This window comes from Nylanderia fulva, unplaced genomic scaffold (assembly GCF_048542155.1).
Source record: "Nylanderia fulva isolate GAGA-0341 unplaced genomic scaffold, ASM4854215v1 Scaffold5, whole genome shotgun sequence".
Classification (NCBI taxonomy): Eukaryota; Metazoa; Arthropoda; class Insecta; order Hymenoptera; family Formicidae; genus Nylanderia; species Nylanderia fulva.
Window position 1 is genome coordinate 5,855,958 of NW_028190587.1, and position 26,663 is coordinate 5,882,620.

Sequence of the window (26,663 nt, forward strand, 5' to 3'; positions counted from 1 at the left end):
CGTTCCTGAGAGATTTCTCGTGTCGGCGCGCAGTTTCCGGTTCCCTGGGGTATTAAGAGTGTTCTATCAATCCGACTTGTATACCGTTCCTCCCGATAATTTCCGTTCTATGACTTCGCGCTTGCTGATCTATGTATAGATTTTCAACGGAATTTGCTGCGGAACTGCAACTGCGAGTTTCAGTAAGAATTCGTAAAACTGAATATTGTCTAAAAATATGTTAAAGTCTCTTAAATTGAAAATCTTAAATTATATTAAAATCGGCACAGACTCAATTGAGTTACAAAATAAATTGAAAATTTATTGACACGTTTTTTTTATATCGTATCAATAATTTTGACTAGAAAACTGAGATATAAAAGGTTTGCTAAATTGGTATAATTATTATTTTATTGGGGTAAATCTCTCTATATACATTACAACAGGTATACATATATATATTTATACGACACGGAATCTCTATCCTATTCAAATACAAAAATCCAATCAGAATTAAAATGAATTTAACGTAACGGGAAAAATATCGAAATTCTAGAAATAGAATTAAATTGAATGCGCGCATGTGTTTTTCGTTAGTATTTTTGTTTCTTTTTTTTTCCTCTTTTTTTTCAATGCTCTATCACAACCGCGCCGGTTAATCAAAAACTGTAAAGCATTGCAATTACATAGCTTTTAATAAAAGATTTTTCTGCCACACACGCAAAGTTGCAATCAGATGTGCCGGCGCTGCGAGCCAGCACGAACGCAAGATATGATTAAAATTCATTAGTTTCGTGATTCGGAAAAATCGCTTCATTCGAGGATTGCTGGATGAAAAATTATGTTGATGGTTGCAAATGTACGTTGCGGGCCTTTGACTCGACACAAATTACAGAGTGTTGCATGAATATTCAACGTATAGGAAGCGCATTCACATGCAACAGACTGTGCATCTGATCGCACTCCACCCAGTAGTGTTCTAAAAATAGTCGGACGTTGTAAAGGCTCTCGATATGTCGTTCATTGTCGTAGATAAATGCTCCGCTATCGTCTGATCTTACTAGCTTCGCGTCTAAAATACGCGCGACAAATAAATTATGCAATTAATGCAAAAAAAGAATGAAAAAATTGTGGAGAATTAATATATACTAAAATTAATTAAAATAATTTAGAAAAATTATCTCTTACAATTTTTAAAAATTACGGATAACACTGCGAATTATAATATTTCTTGAAATAAATACGAGCAATTTGTCGACATTAGGCTGCCCCAATTTCATGGAAAAATCTCGGAATTGCGAAATTACTTTTGTCGTAATGTGCGTTTGTAACTGATACAGCTTACAATAGAACGCAACTTTTATAAGAGAAGTTTCCGTCAGTCTCTAACAATAAGTTAGGACACGTGTTGCCAGAACGTCAGGTCTTTGTGACAGGCTGCCGGGCTGAGCTTATAAAAAGCAAGACTACAGGTTTTTTACATCTTTGTTGAGGACTGCTACGAAATTCACAAAAGTTAAATCCATTTGATGCCAATTTTTGCGCGCTATGAATTATTTTACAAAGAAAGTCAGGAAAAATAATCTGGCCAATTTTTATTATCTATTAAATATTTTATTCGTCAAAAAATGAAAGAAAATTATATTCATAATATAAGATTAACAATTATAATAATAAAAGCAGAAAATATTATTATTGTATTCACGATTATTACAATATTACATTCATATTTTCATAAATATGCATTAATTCCATCAGCGTTGCATCAACTTTGATGCAGATTTGCAAAACGTGTGTAAACAGTCAGGCGTTTTCTTGGGAGTAGTTTGGACGATAACAATATACATACTTGAATACAGTATACAAAGCCAACGGATTAATCACGAGCGATTCAATGACTCGCTGAAAAACTAGAATGCGTGCAGGAGGCCCATACGTTTTACGTCGATGCACTGTAAATGCAAATAAGAATGTCAGCAAAAATGCAACGACTCGCGTATTCGAGGGGCATTTGCAATTCCCCCGAAATCGCAAATACGGGAAACTTTTCGCCGATCGATGCACAAGCCGACAAAAGGCCGACGATGCACACGTGCTTAAGGGGCTGCGAAAGTCACGTCAATTCACCGAGCGATTCATTGACGTAACGTCATTATCTCTCCGTGCATGCAATTAAGTGTTAATAGCTGCGCGAAGTGTGTGGACCGTTTTCTAAAATATATATATGTATATCCCTGATAATCCGACGACGCGACGCGGCGTTATTAAAAGCAAAGAGGGAAACGCTCGAAGCATATTCATCTTAACATCACGGCGATTCTTCGTGCAACTATATATATGTATACAGGGTGTAACTAAACAAAGGTATACGAAGCACATCATCGGATGCAGGACGACAAACTAAATTGAAAAGTCCTGAGCCATTTTTTAATCCGAGCTTTATTTTTGCCGCTATAAATTGTTAAAGTGTACCAATTAGCGCGTGGCTTAATATGCCTTAGTACGCCTCCTAAGGCGACATCTACGCTGTTTTCCGTTGTAGCCACGCGCTAATTGGCACACTTTAACAATTTATAGCGGCAAAAATAAAGCTCGGATTAAAAAATGGCTCAGGACTTTTCGACTTAGTTTATCGTCCTGCATCCAATAATGCGCTTATCTTTATAATGCGTATACCTTTGTTTAGTTACACCCTGTATATGTAAAGTCGACAAAATCGACATTTATTCTCTCGCAAGTTTCGCCAAGTCGCTCTTAATTATGCCGACAAATCATATCTCACGATCGCTCGTGATTCTCGCTAGCTCGTTGCATTATAAATGCAACTTGCATTTACACGCTCCATTCCATCCTTTCTTCTTCTCCTCCCTCCAAGCAATAGCTGTGTGCATTAACACGCGCCGGAAGCAGGCGAGAGGGTACGAAAGCCCCGGTTCCTTTTCCTCTTTACGGTCGTCGCATCCATCCGCAGAATTTAGGCCATTGACGCCCAGGATTTTACGTGCGGGTCGCTTTATCCGACTCGAACGCAAAAGGGATTTCACGAAAATCTAATGCGGTCTGATCCGCGTATCGCGCTAGAGCGAGAATTTCGCAGATATAATAATAAATTGGCGAGAGAAGAGAAAGAAGAGGTAGAAATTGCACACATATACACAGTTGAATTTGTGTTAAATTTAACTGATATTTTACATGTTCCAAACGGTTCGCAAAAATTTTTGTGTTAATTTAACATATTCATGTGTTAAATGGAGAATACGAATACTGTGTTAATCTTTTTAACACAAAGTAAATGCAAAACTTGAAGTAATTTTAAATTAATTTTGTATTACACATTTTAACATAGTTTTAATGTAAAAATTAACTAAAGATTGATTTTAGTTTTTATTGTCCTCAGTTATATATTATAAAATGAAAAATCAACATTTTTTCTGTAAATTTTAACAGAAATATTTTGTCACTTATAAAATCAAATATATTATGTAAAATTAAAAATAGATGCACATTGTGTTATTTTTACACTTTTTTCAGTTGTTTTAATAATTTAACATTTAAGTTTAATTAACACAACAGCAATATGTTGAAATAGCATATGAATGCGTTAAATACTTAACATGAAACTTTTAACACGGAGACCGTTTCTTTAACAAGAACAGACAAAAACTGTATTCACATGTATGTTCATTCGTAGTAAATTTTATTTAAAAAATGAAAAAATATTTTTAAATTTCTTTCTCTCTCTTTCTCTCTTGGAAGAAACCGTTCAGAAATAAAAATTAAAAATTCGCGGGTTTAGATATGCGTTCCCTGGTATTTAGGGACAAATAGAAAGATAGATCAATCATTGTAGAAGAAATCGATCCACGTAGCCGGTTCAGATCCCATGGGTGTATGTTTTCAAGAGAAAGAAACCGTACAGAGAGAGAAAGAGAGAGAGAATGAAAGATGACCCTGCTTTTTAATGGCCAATTGATCGAGTATAGTATTGGCAGGGGTCAGCACGTGGCTGCGAGGGATTAAGAGAGAAGAGAAATGGATTTGCTCTTTTATTATTGGATCTCGCGAAAAAGTAACTCCGCGCGAAACAAACGCACAACCTAAAGAGTCCTGAGAGAATCGTAGTATATTGACGGCCGATATCAAAATAGCCGGATAAGAAACGTCATCGTGAAAAGAACGTTGTCGTCGTTCTCGTCGTCGTCGTCGTCATCGTGAAATCACAAACGTCGAAAACGAGAGGCGAGAACAATACGATACGGTTTTTCTAGAAAACTAAACTGCGAAGGCGTATATACGTCATCATATACACCCCTGATTCTCTCTTGCGTCGACGGAAATTTTCCGTCCTTTCAGCAGTTTAAGCGTTCCTCGACAAACACAGGATTTAGCCTGATCCTCTCTCGCGCATTATTCTCTCAAAATTATTCTCATAGGCACCTCCAAGTTTTTAAATTACTTTGGTATATTCTAAAAGCGTTCGGCCTTTCCTATCCGCGACGAGAAAATTGGTGAATACTGATCAGCGGATAACCGCGAATTTTTTTCCGCACAATAATTACGGATTCATTTATTCATTTGTTGCAAAAAATAATAAAGATATATAGGTAGTTGCATGAAAAAAAATAATTAGAGTTGTATTTTCTTTTTTAGAAATTCAATATGCTTTAATAATATAGTATTTTTTAATAAAACTTTTTACATTTAAGATTCTTAAAGTTTGAGGTATCAAAATATTGAATATTAGCTTTTAATAAGATTTTGTTAAGATAAAGAAAGTGTTGGGTAGAGATCTCGGTTAAGATGAATCTCATTACAGGAGCGTGGAAAATTTGCTCCGGAAAGAGAAGTGAAATGCTGATAAGGATATATATACAAGTCGAAATTGAAAATTTAAAGTCTTAATTTGTCAAATGTACAGTAGCTCGATCACGTCGAGAAATTCCGGACCAATCCCGGAACGGAATTATATGCACTTGTAAGTTTCGGGTTCGAAATGAATTGAGAAGTTACTTTCAAGCGTGATAGCGAAGCAATTTGTCCATCGAGAGAAGTAATTTAAACCAGGCGCAATTTGGATTTGATCCTTCTTCTGAAACTGTCTATTGCGCGATCGCGGTATTCTAAGAAGAGAAATCTAGACACGCGGAATGGATAAGGCAACTCTAATTGGCATGAATTACGTTCGCGAACTTGAGCCAGTCTCTATCGAGATAACACAAACTTACTCTGCGCTATTCTGGAGTACTTATGCGCATATGGTGATTAATAATGCAATGATAGTTTACGTAGTCCGTTTGAATTTAAGCTCATGTTATTCGGGCGACCCGTCCAATTTGGCGAATTGGTTCGGAAGCGAAATAAAGAGAGAGAGAGAGAGAGAGAGAGAGAGAGAGAGAGAGAGAGAAATTTAGATTAGTATTCTCCTTTATGAGGCATGATTGACAAATTTAATTCAAAATGTAATTGTAATTTCCACATTCAAATATTTCTAATTTGTTATTTAAAAGTTTAATTTATTTTATTATTTTATTATATATATATGTGTATATATAAAAAATATATATATATGTATATATATATCTCTTGTTAAACGGAACTCTTCCGGGCCTTGTTTATTAACAAATAAATTTTTTTCTGTCGTAAATAATCTAAAAGTAAGCAACCATACTCGTATTTTTTGGCACCAAACACAGGAACGACTGTGATAAATTGTTAAACGAGTATTTAAGCGTCTACGTAGAAATATCATGTTGAAAAGATTTTTCCGAATCTTGTTTCTGGATGAATAATTTTTTTTCTATCATATAATATAATATTATATGTAACAATAATAATAATAATAATAATAATAAAATAAAATAAACCATAATATTAATAATAATATTTATTTGATTATTACATTTCTTTGCAGTCTGCTGGAAAATTAGATGATGAATCGACGAACGTAACTCGTAACGTAGTAAATCAAATTCCCTCGCGCGTTTAGAAAAGGGATTAAGAGAATTTTTATTTTTTCGCAGCATGTGCAAATTTCCGAGGGTGAAAATGTGCGGGATCTGAACAGATCTAGTCGGCGTGTGCGAAACCCCTCGTGTTCGTGGAGCGTGTTAATAAATTGAACTTATTTATTTCAACCTCAGCATCCGGCTAACGAGCACGGGCGGTTAAAGCTCGTTCGACCCGGCTCTGTCCGTTATCTTGGTACTCTGGAACCATTTATTACAAAATCACAAGCTTCAACGTAACGTACGTTTTACAGTCATTCGCTCTCAATTATTTATATCACTTTAAATCACGACGTCGGTGTTTATCGCCGAAAATAAATGCACCTCTTCGAGTGTAATTTATTAGTTATTCCGACATATACATAAAATATTTATTACCATTATTATACTTACACGACGATGAAATATCGGTGCAAACATATCAAATTTGGCGGAAACATTTATTTTATCAAAATTGAGCGTCGTATATCGCAAGCGAAAGAGAGGTCGAAACAAATTTTCCGAAATGCATCATCGTAACGCTTCGATATCGCTTCGAGGAACGCCTTGACCTACCTATGTATAGCCTAATAATAAAGCTGGAGGGTTTTCTTCAATTTCAAAAAATAACATTGCGTGGGAATAACAGCGCGTTTGTTAAAAAATTCTAGCTGTCGATACTCGCGGCTGCTGACATTACATTGCTCTTATTGCACATATCGACCGATCATCAATTAAACGCGCCATTGAGTATCCTGTATGCCCGTGGATTCGCAACTTTTTAATGAACCCTCGTAATTATGACAGGCGAATATTGTCCGATATAACTTTGCGGGCCAGAGATCTCCCAAATGAGAATAAACTCGAAAATACGGTTCGATCGTTTAGGACTGTGTCGCGTTATTATCTCATTTTCTCTTTCTCGTCGAAGAAATACTCGTAACTTCAAATATCTGTAAATATCTGCCTGCGTTTCTACGTGATTTACAACGCCAATGCTGCGTTTTGTAATTTTCCGAGCAATTTACAATCACTGCTCTCGCGATTGCTCGATCATCTTTATCGTCTGAATCAGCTCAAGTACAAATATATATATGTATTATAGGTATATTAATGGTTACGATTTATAAAATATTATTATACGTTTTACAAGATTTTTTACAATTGCTTGGTAATATACGACAATAACTGACAGACATTATTACAAATTTTTCTCAACAAAGGAAAGAATAAAATATAAAATAACACATATTATATTGTTGGATACAAAATTTATCGGTATTAATTTCTACACTATATGTATCGCTTTCTTCTGCAATTATTAACGCAATTAATATATTATACGTTAATTTAAATTAAATTATCTATTTATCGTCTGAATCGGCTCAAGTATAAATACATGTATGTATTATAATATTAATATTACGATTTAAAATATTATTATACATTTAAAAGTTTTTTTACAATTGCTTGATAATGTACGACAATAATTGGCAGAGATTATTACAAATTTTTCTCAACATAAAGGAAAGAATAAAATATTATATTGTTGGAAAATTTATCAGTATTAATTTCTACGCAATGTATCGCTTTTTTCTGCAATTATTAACGCAATTAATTATACGTTAATTTAAATTAAACTATTGATTTATCGTCTGAATCAGCTCAAGTATAAATACATGTAAATATTATAGGTATATTAATATTAAAATTTTTTTTTACAATTGCTTGATAATGTGCGACAATAATTGGCAGAAATGATTACAAATTTTTCTCACAAAGGAAAGGATAAAATATTATATTGTTATTAATTTCTACACAATGTATCGCTTTTTTCTACTTATATTAACGCGATGAATTGTACGTTAATTTAAATTGAAATGATTGAAAAATGTTGATAACTTTTATGTTTAGTATTAATGCCTATTACAGTACAGAGAGTAATTACATGTAATCACTTTGTGAAATTTCGCTATAACAAGACGCAAAAGATTTTCACTCTCTCGTCCATTCTTCGCGCTCGCATTACTCTCACATTGGCTTGTTTATTCCTTATTGTTGTGTTACAAAAGAATCTGCTGATAAATTGAAAAACGGTCTCTTCCCTGAATCGCAGCAAGCGCGATTCGACGCAATTTGTAGCCGTCGTTTCCCGATATTTGCCACGTAAACTATAGATCGCGATTCATCAAGATACTCAGAATTTAAGATAATAGTTATTTCTAAGGGATAAAAAAGAGAAAGAAAATGGAGGACGACAGACTGCATATTAGACCCCGTATATTTCTAATTATAAGCTCTTTGTGAATAGGTAGAGAGGTAAATTCAAGACACAAGTATATATTAATTATATTAAAACGGCAAGACGTTATAATTAATACTTAATATATGTTAGGGCATCATTGATGGTCACGTTAATCAATAATTTCATGTGCTACTCTAGTCTTCCTATTCACTGACGTAAACAAAGCGATAGGTAATGTTACACAATATTGACCAGGTAGTTCATAAATGGTAAACATTGCTCTCGATAGTCAGCCGGACCACTATTTTAATTATGTAATTAGTATAGGTTTCCAGGTGTATTGCTGCAGTGCGTTTGATAATGATAACATTAATAAATAAACGGTCGACGTGTGTGTGTGCAATGAAAGCATTTCCAAGCAATAAAGTGATAAATGTGCGTTACAACCGTGATAAAGAATATTATCAATTAAACAGGCGAAGGTAAACTTGGCCCCGAGTTATTATCGCGGAAAGATTCTCTCTGTGCCTTTGGTATTCAGATTATTTAGCAGCTATATCGCATACAAATAGCGAATTCAAACTATTAGAAAGTTATTTCGTTTAAAATATTCCTCCCTATCTCTCTCTCTCTCTCTCTCTCTCTCTCTTCCATTTCGACGCGATGGGATCGTTTGGACGAAATTAACGAACCGAAGTTTTCGAAATCCACGTTATAAAAGCAGCAGTGCCACAGCATTCATATTTTAGCACGAAAGAACTCGCACGTTTCGTAACTTTGTAACGAGATTGGAGTATATAGTCTCTGCGCTGAAGAGGATACTTTTCCGCGTTAATGAAGCTCCGCTGATCATGAGAATTTAACGTGTAACATAACATAACATAACATGTATGTATACCGTGGAAATGCCTGGTAAATTAGAATTAATTGCATCCTAAATCCAAATTAAATTTAGAGATATTTGAGACAATTATATATACGCCAGATGTTGCATTTATATATATATATATATATTTATGATTTTACACATATATCTTTGTACAACAAAAATTCTCAAATAAGCCGAATAAACAAAATACACATCTGGCTGATTTTGCGAAACACGATAAAATTGTATCTAATGATCTCGCGTGGTGTTCGATAACACCGCGTTATAATTGTAACTTTATCGAAGTGGGAGAGAGTTTTCGCGAAAATCAGTCGGAGCCATCATTAATCCGATATGTATCGGGGATGAAATTTTGTACGACGATTGCGCGAATGTTATTGAAATCCTTCTCGGAAATCATGTTAAAGTTGACTTACGGACGTTTTAGAAAATTACATTGGAATCGATCGCGCCAGCTGTGCTGTGCGAGATATCAGATGAAGAAGAAAAAAATGAGGGAAAAAAAGAGAGTGATTGGAGCAATTTTCATAATCGACCGCGAGGTGATCTGTTGCGATCGAAGAGAGAAAATGATAACACGATATATTCCATTCGCGGTTTATAAGGCGGGAATCCGCGACGAGCATATTTCAGGGAAGAATTTAAGAGCCTCGAGAGATTTAAATTTAGATTAATTTCTTCTCTCTCTCTCTCTCTTTTTCTCTCCTCAAATTAGGAGATCCAAATCGGCAAATGAGATTTTGAACGCTTTTTAACTTTCTCGCTCAGATTATATTTGTATAATGAAAATAATGCCATTAACATTCATCCAACGTTGAGCTTTTGCTTTTGAGTTGCGCTAATGAAATTTCTTCATTACAAAATATATCCCCGGTCAGTCACAGCAACCTGACGAGATTAATAGATAAAGAGCGAGTTTCGTTGGATGGGATAAATTGCAAGTAATTATTATTATTATTATTTTTTTTCATTCCAACGGGTCACTTTCCATTAACACGCGTTCCATTAATACGAGAAAGGAATAATTTTATTTACTCTTGAAAAGCGTAACATCAAGATTAAAGCTCGCGCAGGAATAACAAGGCAACGGGCCATTTCCGGAATAGAATTCCGCGTTATCAAAGGCATCCCGCGTGCAGAACTTAAAGGTTAATAACTGGTTCAGGGCGGTTTATCCCAAGGAGCGGATGGCCCAAGGCGATAACCGGGCAAAGTTCATGGCGGCAATTAAATGTGCAAATACCGAAGAAACTGTGTATAGAGGGACCCCCGTTCACGAAATGTTATCGATTTCGCCGGTAAGCGACGTAAGCGAAACCGCATCGCAGCTCTCTCTCTCTCTTGGGTAGAAACACATCCCTCGACGAAGGTAACGATCAAGCCACATGTCGAAGAGATGCTAAACCAGTAGCGAGTACGGGTCAATATTTGTTGGTACTCGTGTGCTAATAATTTAACTGGCTCACCTATTGCGTAGCCGAGGCGCCTCTGTAATGATATACGACTCGGTTATTTGCTATCGACAACGCACACTTCAGAAGGGATGATCCGTATATTTGATTTGCATAGTCTAGAATCGAATCTTATACCCGTCAACATTCTTATTCGAGTTATCAATAACGTTGTCTCTCCTTTACTCGGACGTATAAACAGTAAAATTAGCTAGATAAAGGTGAGATAAAAATATGAAAATTCATGAGATGATTTGCTTTAAATGTAAGTTTTAATCTAGGTAAAAGATAAAATTACGATTCTAAACCAAAATGATCTGAAAGTTATTCTAGATAATTTAGTAAAGATAATACTTTTTTTTATCTAAGATGCAGATACAGATAATACATATTTTTATTATCTATATAAAGATAAGATGACGCCATAGTTTCATCTAGATGATCATCTAGATAATTTTATTTAGATAACAGCAAACACCGCGTATAAAGCCCCGAAAGCGAAGACAGAGGTTTTTCTGACACAAATTTCAATGGAAAGAGTATTTCTAAGGAAAAGAATATTTGCGAAACTCGCGAGAGAGAAAGATGGACGACGATATTTTATTTTACATTAAAATCGATTCGCTCGACAGTTTTGCACGGAATAAGAAAGGCGGCAGAAAGCGTTCTCTAAGATCGATTTTTACACACTCTTCTACGATACCATTTCTAACTTGCGCGAATATCTCATCTAAGTGGAACATCGTGCTATGCCAGCCATTCGCGGGGAGTTTTCCTTTTCATGACATTTCAAGATATCTGACAGGTCGTTCAGCCGCCTAAGTTTGTATGAATGGCTGAGGGATTCGCCTTATAATCGTGACGCGACTATCGTTACTGATTAAATAATTTAACATAACATGACCTACTTCGGAGAATTCTATACGAAAAATTAAATATAAATACTCCCTTTGAAAATTTAATTACGACATCCCCTCTCTTTATTTTACATAATTATAAGATATTAATCTTAACGCATATATGTATAAAGGTTTTGATCATTTTATAATAAAGATTAAAAAGATGTTCTGCTTGCGTTAATTATAATAATTAATCATTAATTATATAATTATAATTAATTATTATTTCTTAATTTATTAATCAATTATAAATTAAGAATTAATTATATAATTATAATTAATATTAAAGTGTAATTGTACTTGGAGAAACCGTGACACACATAAAATTAGAGTTTATTAATTAGAAATTGCACTGTTAATTCCGAATTACAATGGTAGAATAATAAAAATAATCTTGCCATGTTTTTAGCTTTCATCCTGAACATTACATCGCGATTAATTTACGATACAAAATGCAACGAGACAGTGCATTAGCATTCATATTCCATACTTGTTCAGTTAATAAATCCAATTCGCCGAAAAAGTTTTCCACATTCTATCTTTCGTTTCGATCTCGTTCGTATCGCACGTATAAATTTTCCGCAAAGTTACCGTAATTCTATCTATCACATTTTTTATTAAATTGCTGCAATTGCGATTGCAATCGGGTAGTTTTATTGTTCCTTTTCTCAACATCATTCTTATTCTATGATTATTTTCCCATTACAGTTAATATCTCCGAGTATTTGAGCAATCAACCGTTTATTATGCGAAATTCTCTGCGAGAAATAAGACGCATTAAATAATTATGTATTCATCATCATTTCTCGCTTGTACTTTGCGATATTTTCTTCGTCTCCAACGAGTTTTCGAGAGACTCTCTCTCGGACATTTTACTCGACGGTAGGAATTAAATTCATTAACTGGTAAATGGAATCTGAAGACATTTAAAAATTTCAGCTGAATGTTAATAATTGCGAGTCGTTATAGGACGCTCCCTTCGTTGTTACACGATACTCGGAACCGATGAAGCTTAGCTTAGGTCACCCCATGCCCCATAGTTTCTTGGTATAATTCTCGCGTGTTGTATTAGATTTCATCGGAAGCTCCCGTTACATATTGCTTTCTTTCTTTTTCTTTTTTACGTTAACATTGTAGCAGTAGAAACGAAGTATCCTTTAGACTTAACAAGCCACACTTTTGATCTTTACTAGAACAACACAAGCTTCCCAAGCTTCACTTTTATATTAAAAAGATTGATATTAAAAAAAATTAATAAAAATTGAACTCCATTAATCTTTTGACAGAAATCAGCTAATAACTGTTAAAAAATATAAATTTTTTAAAATAATATATTTATTAATACAAATTAAATAATAATACTAAAGTAAGGCTCTTCATATATGTAGATAAATAACTTAAAAATTAGATAATTAAATAATTCATAAATTAAATAATTATTAAAGTGCTTTATTAATATCATCAACGCTTTATTAATAATTAATTAATATGTTGAATATGTTTGAGCAGGCTTCAAAATATGAAAAAACATCAACGCTTATCATATATTCGAAAAGTTGAGTTTTTTGAATTAAATATATATTTAGTGGCAGCCTACGGTCGAAACTATGCTACAGAACTATAAAACACGTCGAAAACTATAAAATTTCATTGTTCAAATTTGAAAAAATGTGCAATAATATGCTAACTTTCAAGCAAAGTTAGCATATTATTCGTTTTATATTTTTGATATAATTAGAAGCATTTTTTATTATGATTGTTATTAACAAATTTTAAATTTTTACTTTAATCACACACGCACAATTTTTAAATATAAGAAATTTTGTAAACTAAATTATACGTATTATTTTTATAAATTTTTTATTTTAACATCAATAATAGATGAACAATAATATAAAACATATTGGTGATAAAATAGATATACGTAAATGAGCACCGACAAATTTAATGCAGTTATTTATATACTTATACCACGGATTATTTATGATAATAATTAGGCATTTGCGACAGATATAACAAGGAATGTATTTATATACAATTACATTAAATTATACTAGACAACACAAGCGCGTGCTTCGCGCGCTCTATTGATTTTATATTATTGTAATTTAATATTATTTTTTCAGAAATGGATGAATTTTTCTATAAATTTAGGAAGTTTATCTCTTTATCTATATAAATTATATTAATATTAAAACGTTTTTTTATTGATATATAATTTCAAATATAAAACAGAGTTGTATATTTCGAAGCTTAATTACAGCAATATTTATTCTCTAACGAGAGATTAAAATAATTTACGAAAATTCGTGATTCTCTCTCGACATTTTTGCTACACCAAAATTCAGTCAAGAAATGAACGGATGAAAGGCGGTTTATATTACGCGTTTTTTATATTAATAATAAAGGATAAAGTCACGTAAAATAAATGCAAACCGCGGGATATGCGGCGTCAACGTGGTATATATACAGGCACGTTGAAAAAGGCAAGTTTTCTCTACCCACCTAGTGACAAACACGTCACGTTGTGGACGGCCGGACGGCCGACTGCATTATTTACACCCACTTACTGCCGGCCGCTGCTTTCGGTTGTTACACATGTTCAGTCTAGTTATCTGAAATGATATATGACACGGACCTATATATATATGAGCGAATAGATTATTGAGGCGCGTCCCTTTTCTCATCCCCTTCGCGCCTATCTTCCCCCGTTGTGGAAAATAGCACACTATCAGTGATGAAAATCGCCTTTCCTTTGTCACTGCCTCTCTATGATATCAGCAGCAGCGGGAATCTAATAATATGATCAGCAAACTTTTCATTGCGATCAGTTCCAATAAGCCCGATGCATTCAATTTTAATTTAAATAATTATAATAAATTATTATTATTATTATTATTATTATTATTATTATTAGAAGTAATTTTATATTATTATAATTATTATAATAAGTAATTATAATATTATAAGTATAATATAAAATTATAAAAGTATAATTATAAGTATAATATAAAAAATTATAAGTATATAATATAAAAATAAATTCCAACTCTTCATATATAATTTCTATGTAATATTTGGTAGAATTATTTCTTTTGTAAAACGTGTTGATCAGTACTCTGCTTCATCTAAATATCTTCGTTGTTTATGAAAAATGAAACATTTCGAGCAACAATAATTTGCATTATTTAACAATCGAGGATTAAAGCTCGATAGTGCTTTTATTATGCCTTTATTTGGCGCTTTAGCCGAAAACAAGCCGCGGCAAAACCGCAAATTGCTGCACCACTGACGGATGTTAGAAGCATGGCTTAGAGAAACATTGTTCTAAATGAGAGTTACCATACATACGCAAGCTCGGCGAGCTTGTACGAAAGATAAACGTTCAACTAACGTATGCGCTTGCGGTACGGTAATCTGCGGTCCGCATACAAGCACATCCGGTCTTATCGACATTCAGATAAATCGAGAAACATTAAATTTCTCGAGACCTGTATCTCTCCCCGATTGCGCGATTGAAGAAAATATATAGCCGAGCGATCGCCGATAAAGTAAATATCCCTCGCGATTATGGCGCGCCGTCTGACAAATTACGGGTTTTTTCACTGAAAAAAGGGAGATAACTTTGCTAAATGGAATAAATGAATTTTGCGCCGTGAATAAAGAGGAACGGAGAAAGAGACTCGGAAAGAAGCTCCTGATAAGCTTCTAAAATATGAAGATTTAAACTGTCCTTTCAGGATTCGCTGATTTCACTTAGTGCTGAGTTGAGTAGTGTATACCTACGTATGTCCGCCGCTACTTTCGAGAAGGAAACTAACGAGGTCGGATTTGGCCGCGAAACACCGTACTTTATCACCGCGGTAACGCTCGCATTATTTTGCTGCGAGAGCACGTTGATAGCCGGCTGCCATAATTTAAGTACGCGCCCGTGATTCTTATACTCTCTCCGCATTGCGACGGATTACACGCGGACTACACACGACAGAGATTGCAGTGAGAATTCTTGTAACGGGGCACTTCGACTCCCGGCGAAGTCACTTTAATCTCGCAACTTCTGTAGAGATTATCGCGCTCGCGAAGATTTCTCTACGCGCGCGCTGCTCATATTTTATTTAATCGCCGGCTGTGGTTTATTCCTCTCCCAAGAATAATAATAATAAAGTATACAAGTTGTATAGTACATACGTATGTGGTATATATTTGGTGTCGGCTTAATATCCTTTTTTATTTATTTATTAATTTGCTTTATATATAATGTGCATTTTGTGTGTCAGCGTAATGCATTCTTGTTTTACTTATTAATTTTCTGGGGGAGAAAGGACGAAAATGCCGGTGTCATCAGCGATACTTTCTTTTTTTATTTATTCATTTTTTGTACATACTCGTTTACAATATGCATTTTGCATCACAGTAATATATCTTTTTACTTAATATTTTTTGAGAGAAGGGACGAGGATGCATTGTATTATATGTAAATATTTTGTGTCAGCGATACAGTCTTTTTTAATTAATTTGCTTTATTAATTTTGTTTATTAATTTTTTATACACTTGTTTATAATATGCATTTTGTGTCAGTGTAATACATTCTTTTTTCGTTATTTTTTTTTTAGAGAAAGAATGAGAATACATTGGAATGCATATTTTAATAAGTTTTTTACATGAATCAGGATTATTTTCCGATGAGAAAATCAGTCGGATTAAAGTACAAATGTCTGCGATTGGCGGAAATACTTTCACGATTGAGATCCGGCGGTATTATTTTTTCGTCATTGTATCGCATCGCAATATCCATATCGGACTCTGCATCCTCAAATGGAAGAAATACGGAATATTTTCTTCGGCTCGTGCCATATCCCTTATCAACCTTTCGGTCATTTTACCTTTCGCTGCTACTTCTTGCTGTAATTGAATACATCGTTATTTTTGCGTATAAAATAAATTATTACTACACAACTGGAAAAAAAATACATATTATTATGTTATTTACGATCTGAGAGGAAGGATTTACATGAGATTTTTGAGATACAATAATATGTTACAAATATATATGTATGTTCAATATATTTGATATACATATATATATATATATATATATTATAATTTTCGGGATATTACGGGGCTTTTCTCGATGCAGGTAGATAATATAGGCTGCCCCGGTAATTTTGTAAGCTGATCGCATTTTGTCGAGTGTGTTACAAACAAATCATTAATCTCTAAACTCGATATCGGTCCAACGTTTCACTGATGGAATCTGGGTACTAAATAAACACGTTACACTCACTGTTACACTAACGTAAGCGGAGACGATGATAAATTGACACTGTCTGTCATTTTCTAACTCGTATAGCTGAGAACAATTTGCCATGCATTGTGTTTACAAATATCAAAGCACAGATAGCGTGTTATCGAATTATTATCAGTATAAAATTTCTCGATATTTCTCGGATAAAATTTCTCTGTATATTTATATACATATATATTTCTTTAAAAATGAGATAATGACTGTAATGCAATCTATTGTGCGTCGTAACGTAAGATTTAAAAACATGCACGTATAAAGCGTGAAATAACCTTTACACACGTACAAAAACGTGCACACATACTTTCTCCCTTTCTCTCGTTCTCTTTCTGCGCAAGGAAATGAAAAATATAATAAAAAATGTATCTACGGTATGTTATTCGAAGCCATTTAAAGGTGATATTCTCAAACATTTCTCCGCGAATATTCGCTTTACGCGAAAAGCCGCTCGTGTGATCGTCGCCTCGTTAGGCAATTAGTGTAAGCTACGTCATTGACATTTAAACAGCCGATAGATGGATTGCGGTAGCAGAAACTTAGTTTTACTTCTGCATAGCGAGTAAAGTGGTGCTATCAAACGTAACGATTGATTGCAGCCAGCTAATAGCGGTCTGATTGATTGCCGTAATGCTATTCGAATGTTCGCCGTCGCTTTCGAACGTTGACCAGTGTCTGCGTCACTGTCAACATCGATTTCTATATATGTATATATATGTATCTCGAAATCGCACAGGTATTCGATTTCTATATATGTATATATATGTATCTCGAAATTGCACAGGTATAATTTATTGAAAGGACATTTTCGATTTTCTTTGACACCATTCATGCATTCATGCCTCGTCGCGACATTTGATTTTCAGTCCAGTCTATCTATAATATTGATTCTCAATCATTTTTATCGCGGATGATTTTGCTACATATCGATCGCATCATTTTATAAATCTTGATTATTGATTTTCGTGCAATTTGTCGTAGCGTTATTTTGCGAGAGATAATATCCTTTTTTTCCGCTCTGACTTCTTTTTTTATAGAAACTTCAAAATTTTGCAGAATAATAAAATATCAATTACTTTTTTATTTTATTGCAAAAAAAATTTCGGAACGGATTTATTTTCGTATTTTGATGACACAGGTGAAACAGGAAATGGAAACGAAAAATACGTTAAACTTATTTACATTATTTTTGCGCACAGCTGTAGCAAGTTTCATCAAAACCTATGTGGACTGCGGCTTGCATAGTACGAAAATTTGTGTTTTCTTGTTATAAACGCTCCCCGTTAAAATTTTTGTGTTTAATATTTAACACATTCGTGTGTTAATTTAACATATTGTTGTTGTGTTAATTGGACATAAATGTTAAATTATTAAAACAACTGAAAAAAATATGAAAACACAATATATGTGCATCTATTTTTAATTTTACACAATAAATATGTATTATATCCGTATTATTAGCGACAAGATTTATCTATTAAAATTTACAGAAAAAATGTTGATTTTATCTTATAATATAAGTGGAGATAAAATTTTTTTAAAGATTTCTCAGTTAATTTTTACATTAAAAAGTAATTATTTTATTTTATGTAATTAATTATTTCTTATCTATTTAAGTTTACTTGAAATATACATTTATTATATATTAAAATATATCCGTGTTGTCCGTTCGTTTTTTCCATTAAAATTGTGTTAATAATTTTCCATAAAATTAATTAAAAATTTACTTGAAATTCACACTGACAACTGCGATGTAAACACTTGGCAACACGTTGCTGCGTCGTGTTCGGGGACCGAGTATCGTGTTGAACGCGAACGATCGCGGTTTCACGTACCTCGAGCTCCGTCCATTGTCGGCCACGTCTTGGGCGTCGTTTCCGGTTCCGCGGACGGAAAGGATACATCTAGTCGCGCAAAGGGAGATTCAGTCTCCATTCTGGCTGTCTTCTTCTTTATGGACGGCTCAACTACTTTAGATTGATTATCCGATAACGCTATCGACGCTCCCGCCCAAGTGCATCCGTCGTCGGGGGATCAATCTGGTTCGACATCGGCGTTTCCGTCGTTTCTCCTGTCGGTGTTGAGCGACGGCGCTTTCAGGTTGCTTCATTGAATATTGAGCAGCCTGAGGAGCCGCTACATCCAACGTCGATTCGCTGTCGCCCGTCTCTCGAAATTTCGCCGTGGTCATCACCATTCTGCCGGCAATTTCCTTCACGGCCTGTCGTGAAAGTATTTTCGGGATCGATATCGCGGACGAGAGAGAGATATCGGTACGCGCGCACTTATCGTGTCATAATACTCGTCGGAATTGTAAGGGATAGTAAATTATGCAACGACGCGAGAGAGAGAGACTGATGACATAACGGCGAGATGCCACGTGTATTAAAGATTGTATTATATAACCAGATCGATGTGAAATAAATTTTCCTCCGTAATTAGATATTGTGAGACGGGTACTTTTTTTACGATATAATTGATTTTTATTTATTTTCTCGCGTATTATTCTCTTATATTATTTAATATTATATTTCCTCGGGAAGCATTAATTTTATTTTTTACGTTTCGCTGGCTTTTTTTCACGTCAGTAAAGGGATATAATCCGATATCTCTCTTCGAAGAAAATTCTTGTATTCCTATAATGAGATTCGCGAGCACGCCGTGGGCAATAAAGAAGCGGAATTAACAGAACGCCCCCTTATATCATGAGATTAAAAGAAAATATTTTATGAGATAGCTACTTGATTAGCGGTCTCTATCCAATGCTTGTAATAAGATCCGTACAACGTGGCTTGATGCGCAAAATTTCTCATGAATTCGATCCTTTCTGCTTCCTCCTTGAGGCGTCTTGAGACTTTGTGCAAACGATCGTCTTTCGATTAAATTGAAAAGCATTTTAAAAATTTAACAAACGAATTTAAACCCTCGCATTCGCCAGAAATATGTAATAATGTTGATACGCGCAAATATGCATTGGGATATTGAAGTACTTGAATTCTGTGATTTGACTTTGCAACTCGGTTTTGTAATGCTTCAAGTTTGCCTACATAGTTGAAAAATTTGTGTTAAATATTAACCAAAGTCTCAAACGGATAATGTTAGTGACACGAATCCGTGTTAATATTTTAACATAAAATAAATGCAAATTTTAAGTAAATTTAAAATAAATTTTATGTAAAATTAACATAGTTTCAATGTGAAAATTGATTAAAAAATATTTATTTTATATTCTATCATCCTCACTTATATATTATAAAATAAAATCAACATTTTTCCTTATAAATTTTAATAGATAATTTTTGTCGCCAATAATACGGGATATAATACATATTTATTGTGCGTAAAATTAAAAACAGATGCATATATTTTTTACATTTTTTTCAGTTGTTTTAATATAATTTAACATTTGAGTTCAATTAACACAACAGCAATATGTTCAATTAACATATAAATGTATTAAATATTTAACACAAAAATTTTAACGGGTTTTTATCAAGAAAACACAAATTTTCTACCTGCGTAATAAATATGCGTGAAAAAAAAAACGCCGACATCGGAAGGGATATATCGCAAAAAAATAAAAAAAATAAAAAAACAGCGAGTGATACCTCCTCGATCATCCCCGAAGTCGTCGAGAGATCGACACAATTGTACAAGAATCACGTGCGGATGGATAGGCGAACGAGCGAACAATCTCTCCGGATAAAGGTAACTTTTACCCGAATCGTTTCCATCTGATCCGCTTTCCTCTCAATCGGGCAACGAGTCAAGGGCTGCCAAATCGTCGCGGTTTTCTCCACCGCCGTGTCTTTGCGGTCTCTTCTTCTCCGCCTATCCTTCTCCCTTTAACCAAAAGCCAATATTCCTGCAGACAATGCTGAAGATATCCTATTGTGCAGACAGCGCGCCAGCCCCTGTACATCGGACTCGCAGGTGAAATGAAATACGCCGCGAAACGTCACGTGCAATCCGTACGTCAGATGGTGCGCCAGATTAAGCGTGGCAGCCTTCGTCCTGACGTAGGATCCGTAGGCAAACAACTGATGAATATGAAGTCGCGGGACGCCAAGAGACTATGTCAAGCTCGGCGCAATAATTCCTCGCTCGAGGGAAAATGTATGTAAATATTTTAAATTAAAGTTATATATTCGCGGAACGCGAAAAGCTAAAGATTGCTCAAGCTCGAGGCGAGTGGGCGTCCTCAAATTTATAGGAACAAGCATTGTGCAAGCTTTTTTGCCATTTATTTCGCTTTACCAAGAATGGTGCTTTTTTACTCTCTCTCTTCTCTTTGTTAAATTATTATATTCGTTTCATTTCCCGGCTAAATAAAAATAAAATTTGCCTCTCTTTCTCTTTCTCCGTGAAAGAGAAAGAGAGTCAGATGTACTCTGGCCTTTTCGGTCACCCTGCTTTCATCTATGAAAGGTCATCATCTATCTGACGAGAGATTACCAACGTTTGCGGTCGTCGGATTGTTGCGAGCTCGTGATCCTTCGTTCGCGCTTGATTCGATTTCTTCTGCTGATTTATCGGTTTGTTTTTTCAATAATACTTTCTTAGATAAAGAGTTGTTAGCGACTTCGACATTGATTCCGGGCTCTTCCAAAGCGGTGACGAAGGAGATCCCTTTATCGGCTGAAATTATTGTAATTTGACGTTTCGACAGCGATCGAAGAGAGACTTTTATTTTCGCAACGAGACATCCTTCGGATTTCTCAAAGTTTGCAATACGATGAAAATTATTATATATATGAAGAATCTATTTTCATTATAATCTTTATTAAAAGAGGATGTCTGGTGTTGAAAATAATGCTTTTAATAACGATCGCAATTTTGACTAAACGCGTGCAAGCATTTGTGTCGTATTTTAATCGGCTTTACACGGGGGTTTATATAATGCGGAACTTTGATATTATGTTAAATACATAAAATCCTACACGGGGTATTAACCGGCTAATATTTCGCTTGAAAATCTCCGCTGTAAAGCTATGTAAAATCTGTTTGGGACAACGTGAAAGCCTTGAATGACTCAGACACACAATGCACGCGGTTTCAGATTATACTTTTATATATCGAAAATATCATCGAATTTTTTTTCTCGCTTAATAATCGCATATTGTATTAAGGATTTGTGCTAAAGGTATAATTTTATTTCGTTACTTTTTTTTTTTTCCAGCGATATATAATGCGCGAAAAGTTTCAAATGCTTGTTCCGCTTTTATGTATGCATATACGACACGCGGAAAATATTTTAACGTGTAGGAAAGAGCTTCGCAAGAACGTCTCTGCATACTATCAAAGGAATTGAGAGATACATTTCGCTCTTTCTTCCCTCTCGTCGGCATCGCGTTATCAGGAATTCTCTCGGACTTGGGGTTTGTCTACGAAACGAAAGATAAACACTTCTGCATTTAAGATCATGAAATCTTGCATAACGGAATTGAAAAGAAACGAGGCGAATAATAATTCCCAAGGTATTCTCTTGAAAATTTTCCGCCCTTTACGTTCCCCTTTTTTTGGCCGCGTATACATTCTTTCTCGCAAAACATATTTCAGCCTGAAGAGAAAAATAAAAGGTAACAAAAAAAATAAATAAAAATATTTCTAAAGTTTTTACACTGCGTTATCGCTCGAAGGAATGGAACGTTAAATCGCAAAATACGGTTCAGTAAATATTAAGACGTAACATATTGCAATTTTGTGGAAAAATCTATGATATCGTACTGTTTGCAAGCGTCTTCAAATATTGATGGCAAATATCGTTCTTCTTTTTCGACCCAAAATTTTCGAGCGAATATACATGTCCTCGCGTTTCTTTCCCTATAATTTGCAATTCGCTCATGTTGATTTAATTCCTTTTTATTACTACACATTCACGAAATATTTGCAACTGTATATTCGTAACTCTTGGCCATAAACATGTTTTTAGCGAGAATGTCAAATTATCCGCTAATTTATCAAGCTCCGTCAATTAAGTTCGCAACAAACTATCGAACGAAACGTACGAAAATAAAGATATAATGCCTTCGATAAAATCGTGCGATCTTTATACACGATATGTAACACGTGTAACGACAACTGTAAGAGAAACTTTGACAGGTCGTTACGCGAGAGAGATTAATTGAGGCAAAGCTCGATCTTTTATTAGATGTATACATTGGAAGAAAGCACGCTGAAAATCCAAGATAAAATCTATGATTTAGTATCGCGTTGAGATATATATCGCTGTGTTCTTTCGTGAGACTCCTAATATCAACGGTCAGCGTTATCGGAATAAACGGAAACTTTACAACGGATGATTCAATGCTCAAACCCTCGTTTCGTAACTCAAGCAGAAAATTATAAAGTGAAACTTTGTAAGATAACGGTTGCGTGATATCATAGTTATTTAGAATTATTTTAGATGCGCTCTGGAAAGTTAGAAATTTCAGACATTTCGTTAATTAAATATATTCTCCGTATAGCATAATGTTATAAATTTATTTATTTTATGACGTTTTTTCCATCATCGCTTTATATAAGAATAATTATAAAAAAATAGATCTGGCAAATATGTGCGCTAAAAAATATATTTTTGATTCAAGTATTAATGTAAGATGATTCGTTGTGTAACGAAAGGTACAAATCCCAAAAAGCTGACGAAATTGCAAATATCAATGGAAATCTGTTGAAAATATTATTCTCTTATACGATACAAATGATTCAAACGCATTGTGTTATGCGCTCATGCGTTGCCAATACATGAATACGACTTTTCTCTGTCTCTCTCTTTTTCTCGCAAAACAATACATGCAATATGGTCAACTTTCACATATCGTTGCATTACGTTGGTTTTCTCATTACACGGCTGTCTGACTGTATCAACGTCGCAACAATATATATTCTAGATAAACGAAACAGATATAATATAATATATTCAAGAAAGGAAAAATGATGAGAGGACTTTATATTCTTCTAGTAATCTCTAAAACATAAAGTTACTCCGAGGAAAAACTTAACTAGACGGCTATTTAATAAGTCTTTAACACTGAGAATTAAAGTTTCGGCGTTTTGTAAAAAAGTTTCACAGAGATAAAAACAATATAAAAAGAAAGAAAAAAGATTACGCGATTAAATTTTTTTCGCTCTAGATTATTTTTGCCGACTCTTCGTCTGACAAATTTGCGTAATTAAACCATCCATCTCTCTATTAGTGCGATTTAAAGCTATTAACTTACAAATTGCTCGTTCGGAGAATTCATTACAACAGTCCAGCTGATATATCTACAACACTGTTCAACAAAAAAAATTAATTAGAATTAGACTAGTCATTTCTTACAGTCTTGTGGATACTGAATATGAATTTGGTTTCAAATTACTCAGCATTACAAAAAAACTACAAGAAACAATTAGTCTCGTTTCGGTTAATTTCTTCGGTTGAACAGTGCAATATACAGGGTGTCCCAAAATTACCAAACACTCTATTAATAAGGAAATTTCTCAGGTTATTTGGAGACGATTTTTCCTCAGCAAAAACGTCGACCAATAAGTGCACCAATCATTTTCGAGTTGTATTGTGGAAATAAAATATTAACAAAATCACATTCTTCAATTTCAGGTAGAATTTACTTTAGTAGAATTTTAATTAGAAAGATACACGGTAGCAAAAATTAAGAAGAACATATGCAAAAAAATGATGACCTGCCTCGACATTTTTGCTGCGGGAAAATCGTCTTCAAATAATCTTAGGAATCTTTCCATTAACAGAGTGTCCGATAATTTTGGGACATCCTGTATATACTTATATACGGATTTGATAGACGTCGTTTCTCAAGTATCGAGATTTAGCGAAATAGCGTCAATACTTACAACGGATTCAATCTTGGTGCCGCCTCCCGGGACGTTGTTCGCGACCATTTGAAGACGCGCGATCAGATCAATGTGCGCCCGTAGCCATTTGCGCCACTGGTCGGCAATTCCGAAGACGCCGGTAAACCAAACCATCTAAACCCGCAGCTTTTCCGAGGGTAGAGACGTTCCATCGACCGCACGAGCTCCCTGTCTCATTACTTTGTATCAGATAAAGTCAAAGTTTCGATCCACAGTCGAGTGGAGACAATAAACGTGTGCGAGGGCGGCAAGCTGATATTGACACTCGCGCGAACAGGAAATGCGCCATTGTCGTGAATATTAGGTGGTAGTCTCTCTCTATTCCTCGCTCTTTGCCCCATCGCTTTTGCGATGCATTAACCACGATTATGCGAATGTATGCACATACATTTATTATCTAACATTAATAGTTATGCGTCCATAAATTCTAATATATCTTGTCGCACTTTACATCACTCTGTAATGTTATCTCTATTTAGATGGATTACCGATTTATTTATAAAAGAGAGGAATAAAGTGTTTCGTTACTCCTGAAAAAAAAAATAATTCAACATTGCAATCATGCTTTTACTGATTTACACACTGAGAAAAAATTTTGTTAATATAACAAAAATTGTCATAGTCATGTCTCCATAAATTCAAATATATTCTTGTCGCACTTACATGATTCTGTAATGTTATCTCTATTTAGATGGATTACCGATTTATTTATAAAAGGGAAGAATAAAGTGTTTTGTTACTCCGAAAAAAAATAATTCAACATTGCAATCATGCTTTTACTGATTTACACACGGGAAAAAATTTTGTTAATATAACAAAAATTGTCATAGTCATGTCTCCATAAATTCAAATATATTCTTGTCGCACTTACATGATTCTGTAATGTTATCTCTATTTAGATGGATTATCGATTTATTTATAAAAGGGAGGAATAACGTGTTTTGTTACTCCGAAAAAAAAAATAATTCAACATTGCAATCATGCTTTTACTGATTTACACACTGGGAAAAAATTTTGTTAATATAACAAAAATCGTCATAGTTATGTCTCCATAAATTCAAATATATTCTTGTCGCACTTACATGATTCTGTAATGTTATCTCTATTTAGATGGATTACCGATTTATTTAGAAAAAGGTGGAATAAAGACTGTTTTGTTACTCCGAAAAAAATAATTCGTTGTTATCAAGTTTTTACTGATTTACAAAAATCGTCATAGTCATGCCTCCATAAATTCAAATATATTCTTGTCACACTTACATGATTCTGTAATGTTATCTCTATTTAGATGGATTACCGATTTATTTCTAACAGAATGCAATAAAGTGTTTCGTTGCTCCGAAAAAAAGAAATTGCAATCAAGCTTTTACCGATTTACAAAAATCGTTTTTCAGAAAAATATCATTCTCCGGTTAACGAGAGGACTTGTTGCGTTATACCATATAACAAAAAAACTAATTTAGACTAACATGTTCGCGCGGCTGCCGCAAGTATCGGACCGATACCGCACGTTTCATTGTACGTTTCATTTGAAAAATAACATAAAGCGGAACGAGCGAGGAGAGAATAACAACGAGACCTGATTGTCTCCACAATGCAAATTTAGGTTACAAATCCCGGAGAATCGCGCAGGAGATTTCTCGGCGCTCGCCATTTTTTTTCACGCTGTCACGCGCCAGCGGAAATAAACAATGATCCCATGCAGAGAGCGAGCGTATCGGACGGGAAATTGGATCGTGGTATATACATGATAGCGGAAAAAAGGAACGGCTTTTGCCGGACGCGAGTGCAACTTCACGCACGGTTCGATTTTTATAAAATATATATATAACAAGGGTTTAGTGTAAAACCGTGTTGGGCAATCGGGGAAAATGTTCTCGCAAGTAGACAAGAGAGAGAAAAGCCCCGACGTAGCGAGTTTCCTGTTTTTCGACTGGTCTCAATTTGCGTCATTCAACCTACACTTTAGACTAAAATTATCGCGATCGGCAATCCTCAAACTATTTCGAAGATTCAAGAATTACGTGTATAAAAAAAATAAAAT

The 26,663-nt window shown here is 34.4% G+C and overlaps 2 protein-coding genes across 2 annotated transcripts in view; one reads left to right on the plus strand and one right to left on the minus strand.

Annotated features, from left to right (window-relative positions):
• Positions 1-26,663, plus strand: part of tn (tripartite motif containing protein thin) — a 149,735-nt gene that overhangs the window by 25,352 nt on the left and 97,720 nt on the right. The window lies entirely within an intron of this gene.
• LOC114941735 (uncharacterized) lies at positions 15,980-24,780 on the minus strand. Its single transcript, XM_085487088.1, is given in 12 exon segments — positions 15,980-16,255; positions 16,258-16,350; positions 16,567-16,685; positions 18,583-18,759; positions 18,762-18,825; positions 18,828-18,968; positions 19,489-19,584; positions 20,467-20,590; positions 21,193-21,385; positions 22,044-22,131; positions 24,599-24,759; positions 24,762-24,780. Coding segments are annotated over 12 exon segments (1,401 nt in total). The 5' UTR covers positions 24,772-24,780; the 3' UTR covers positions 15,980-16,120.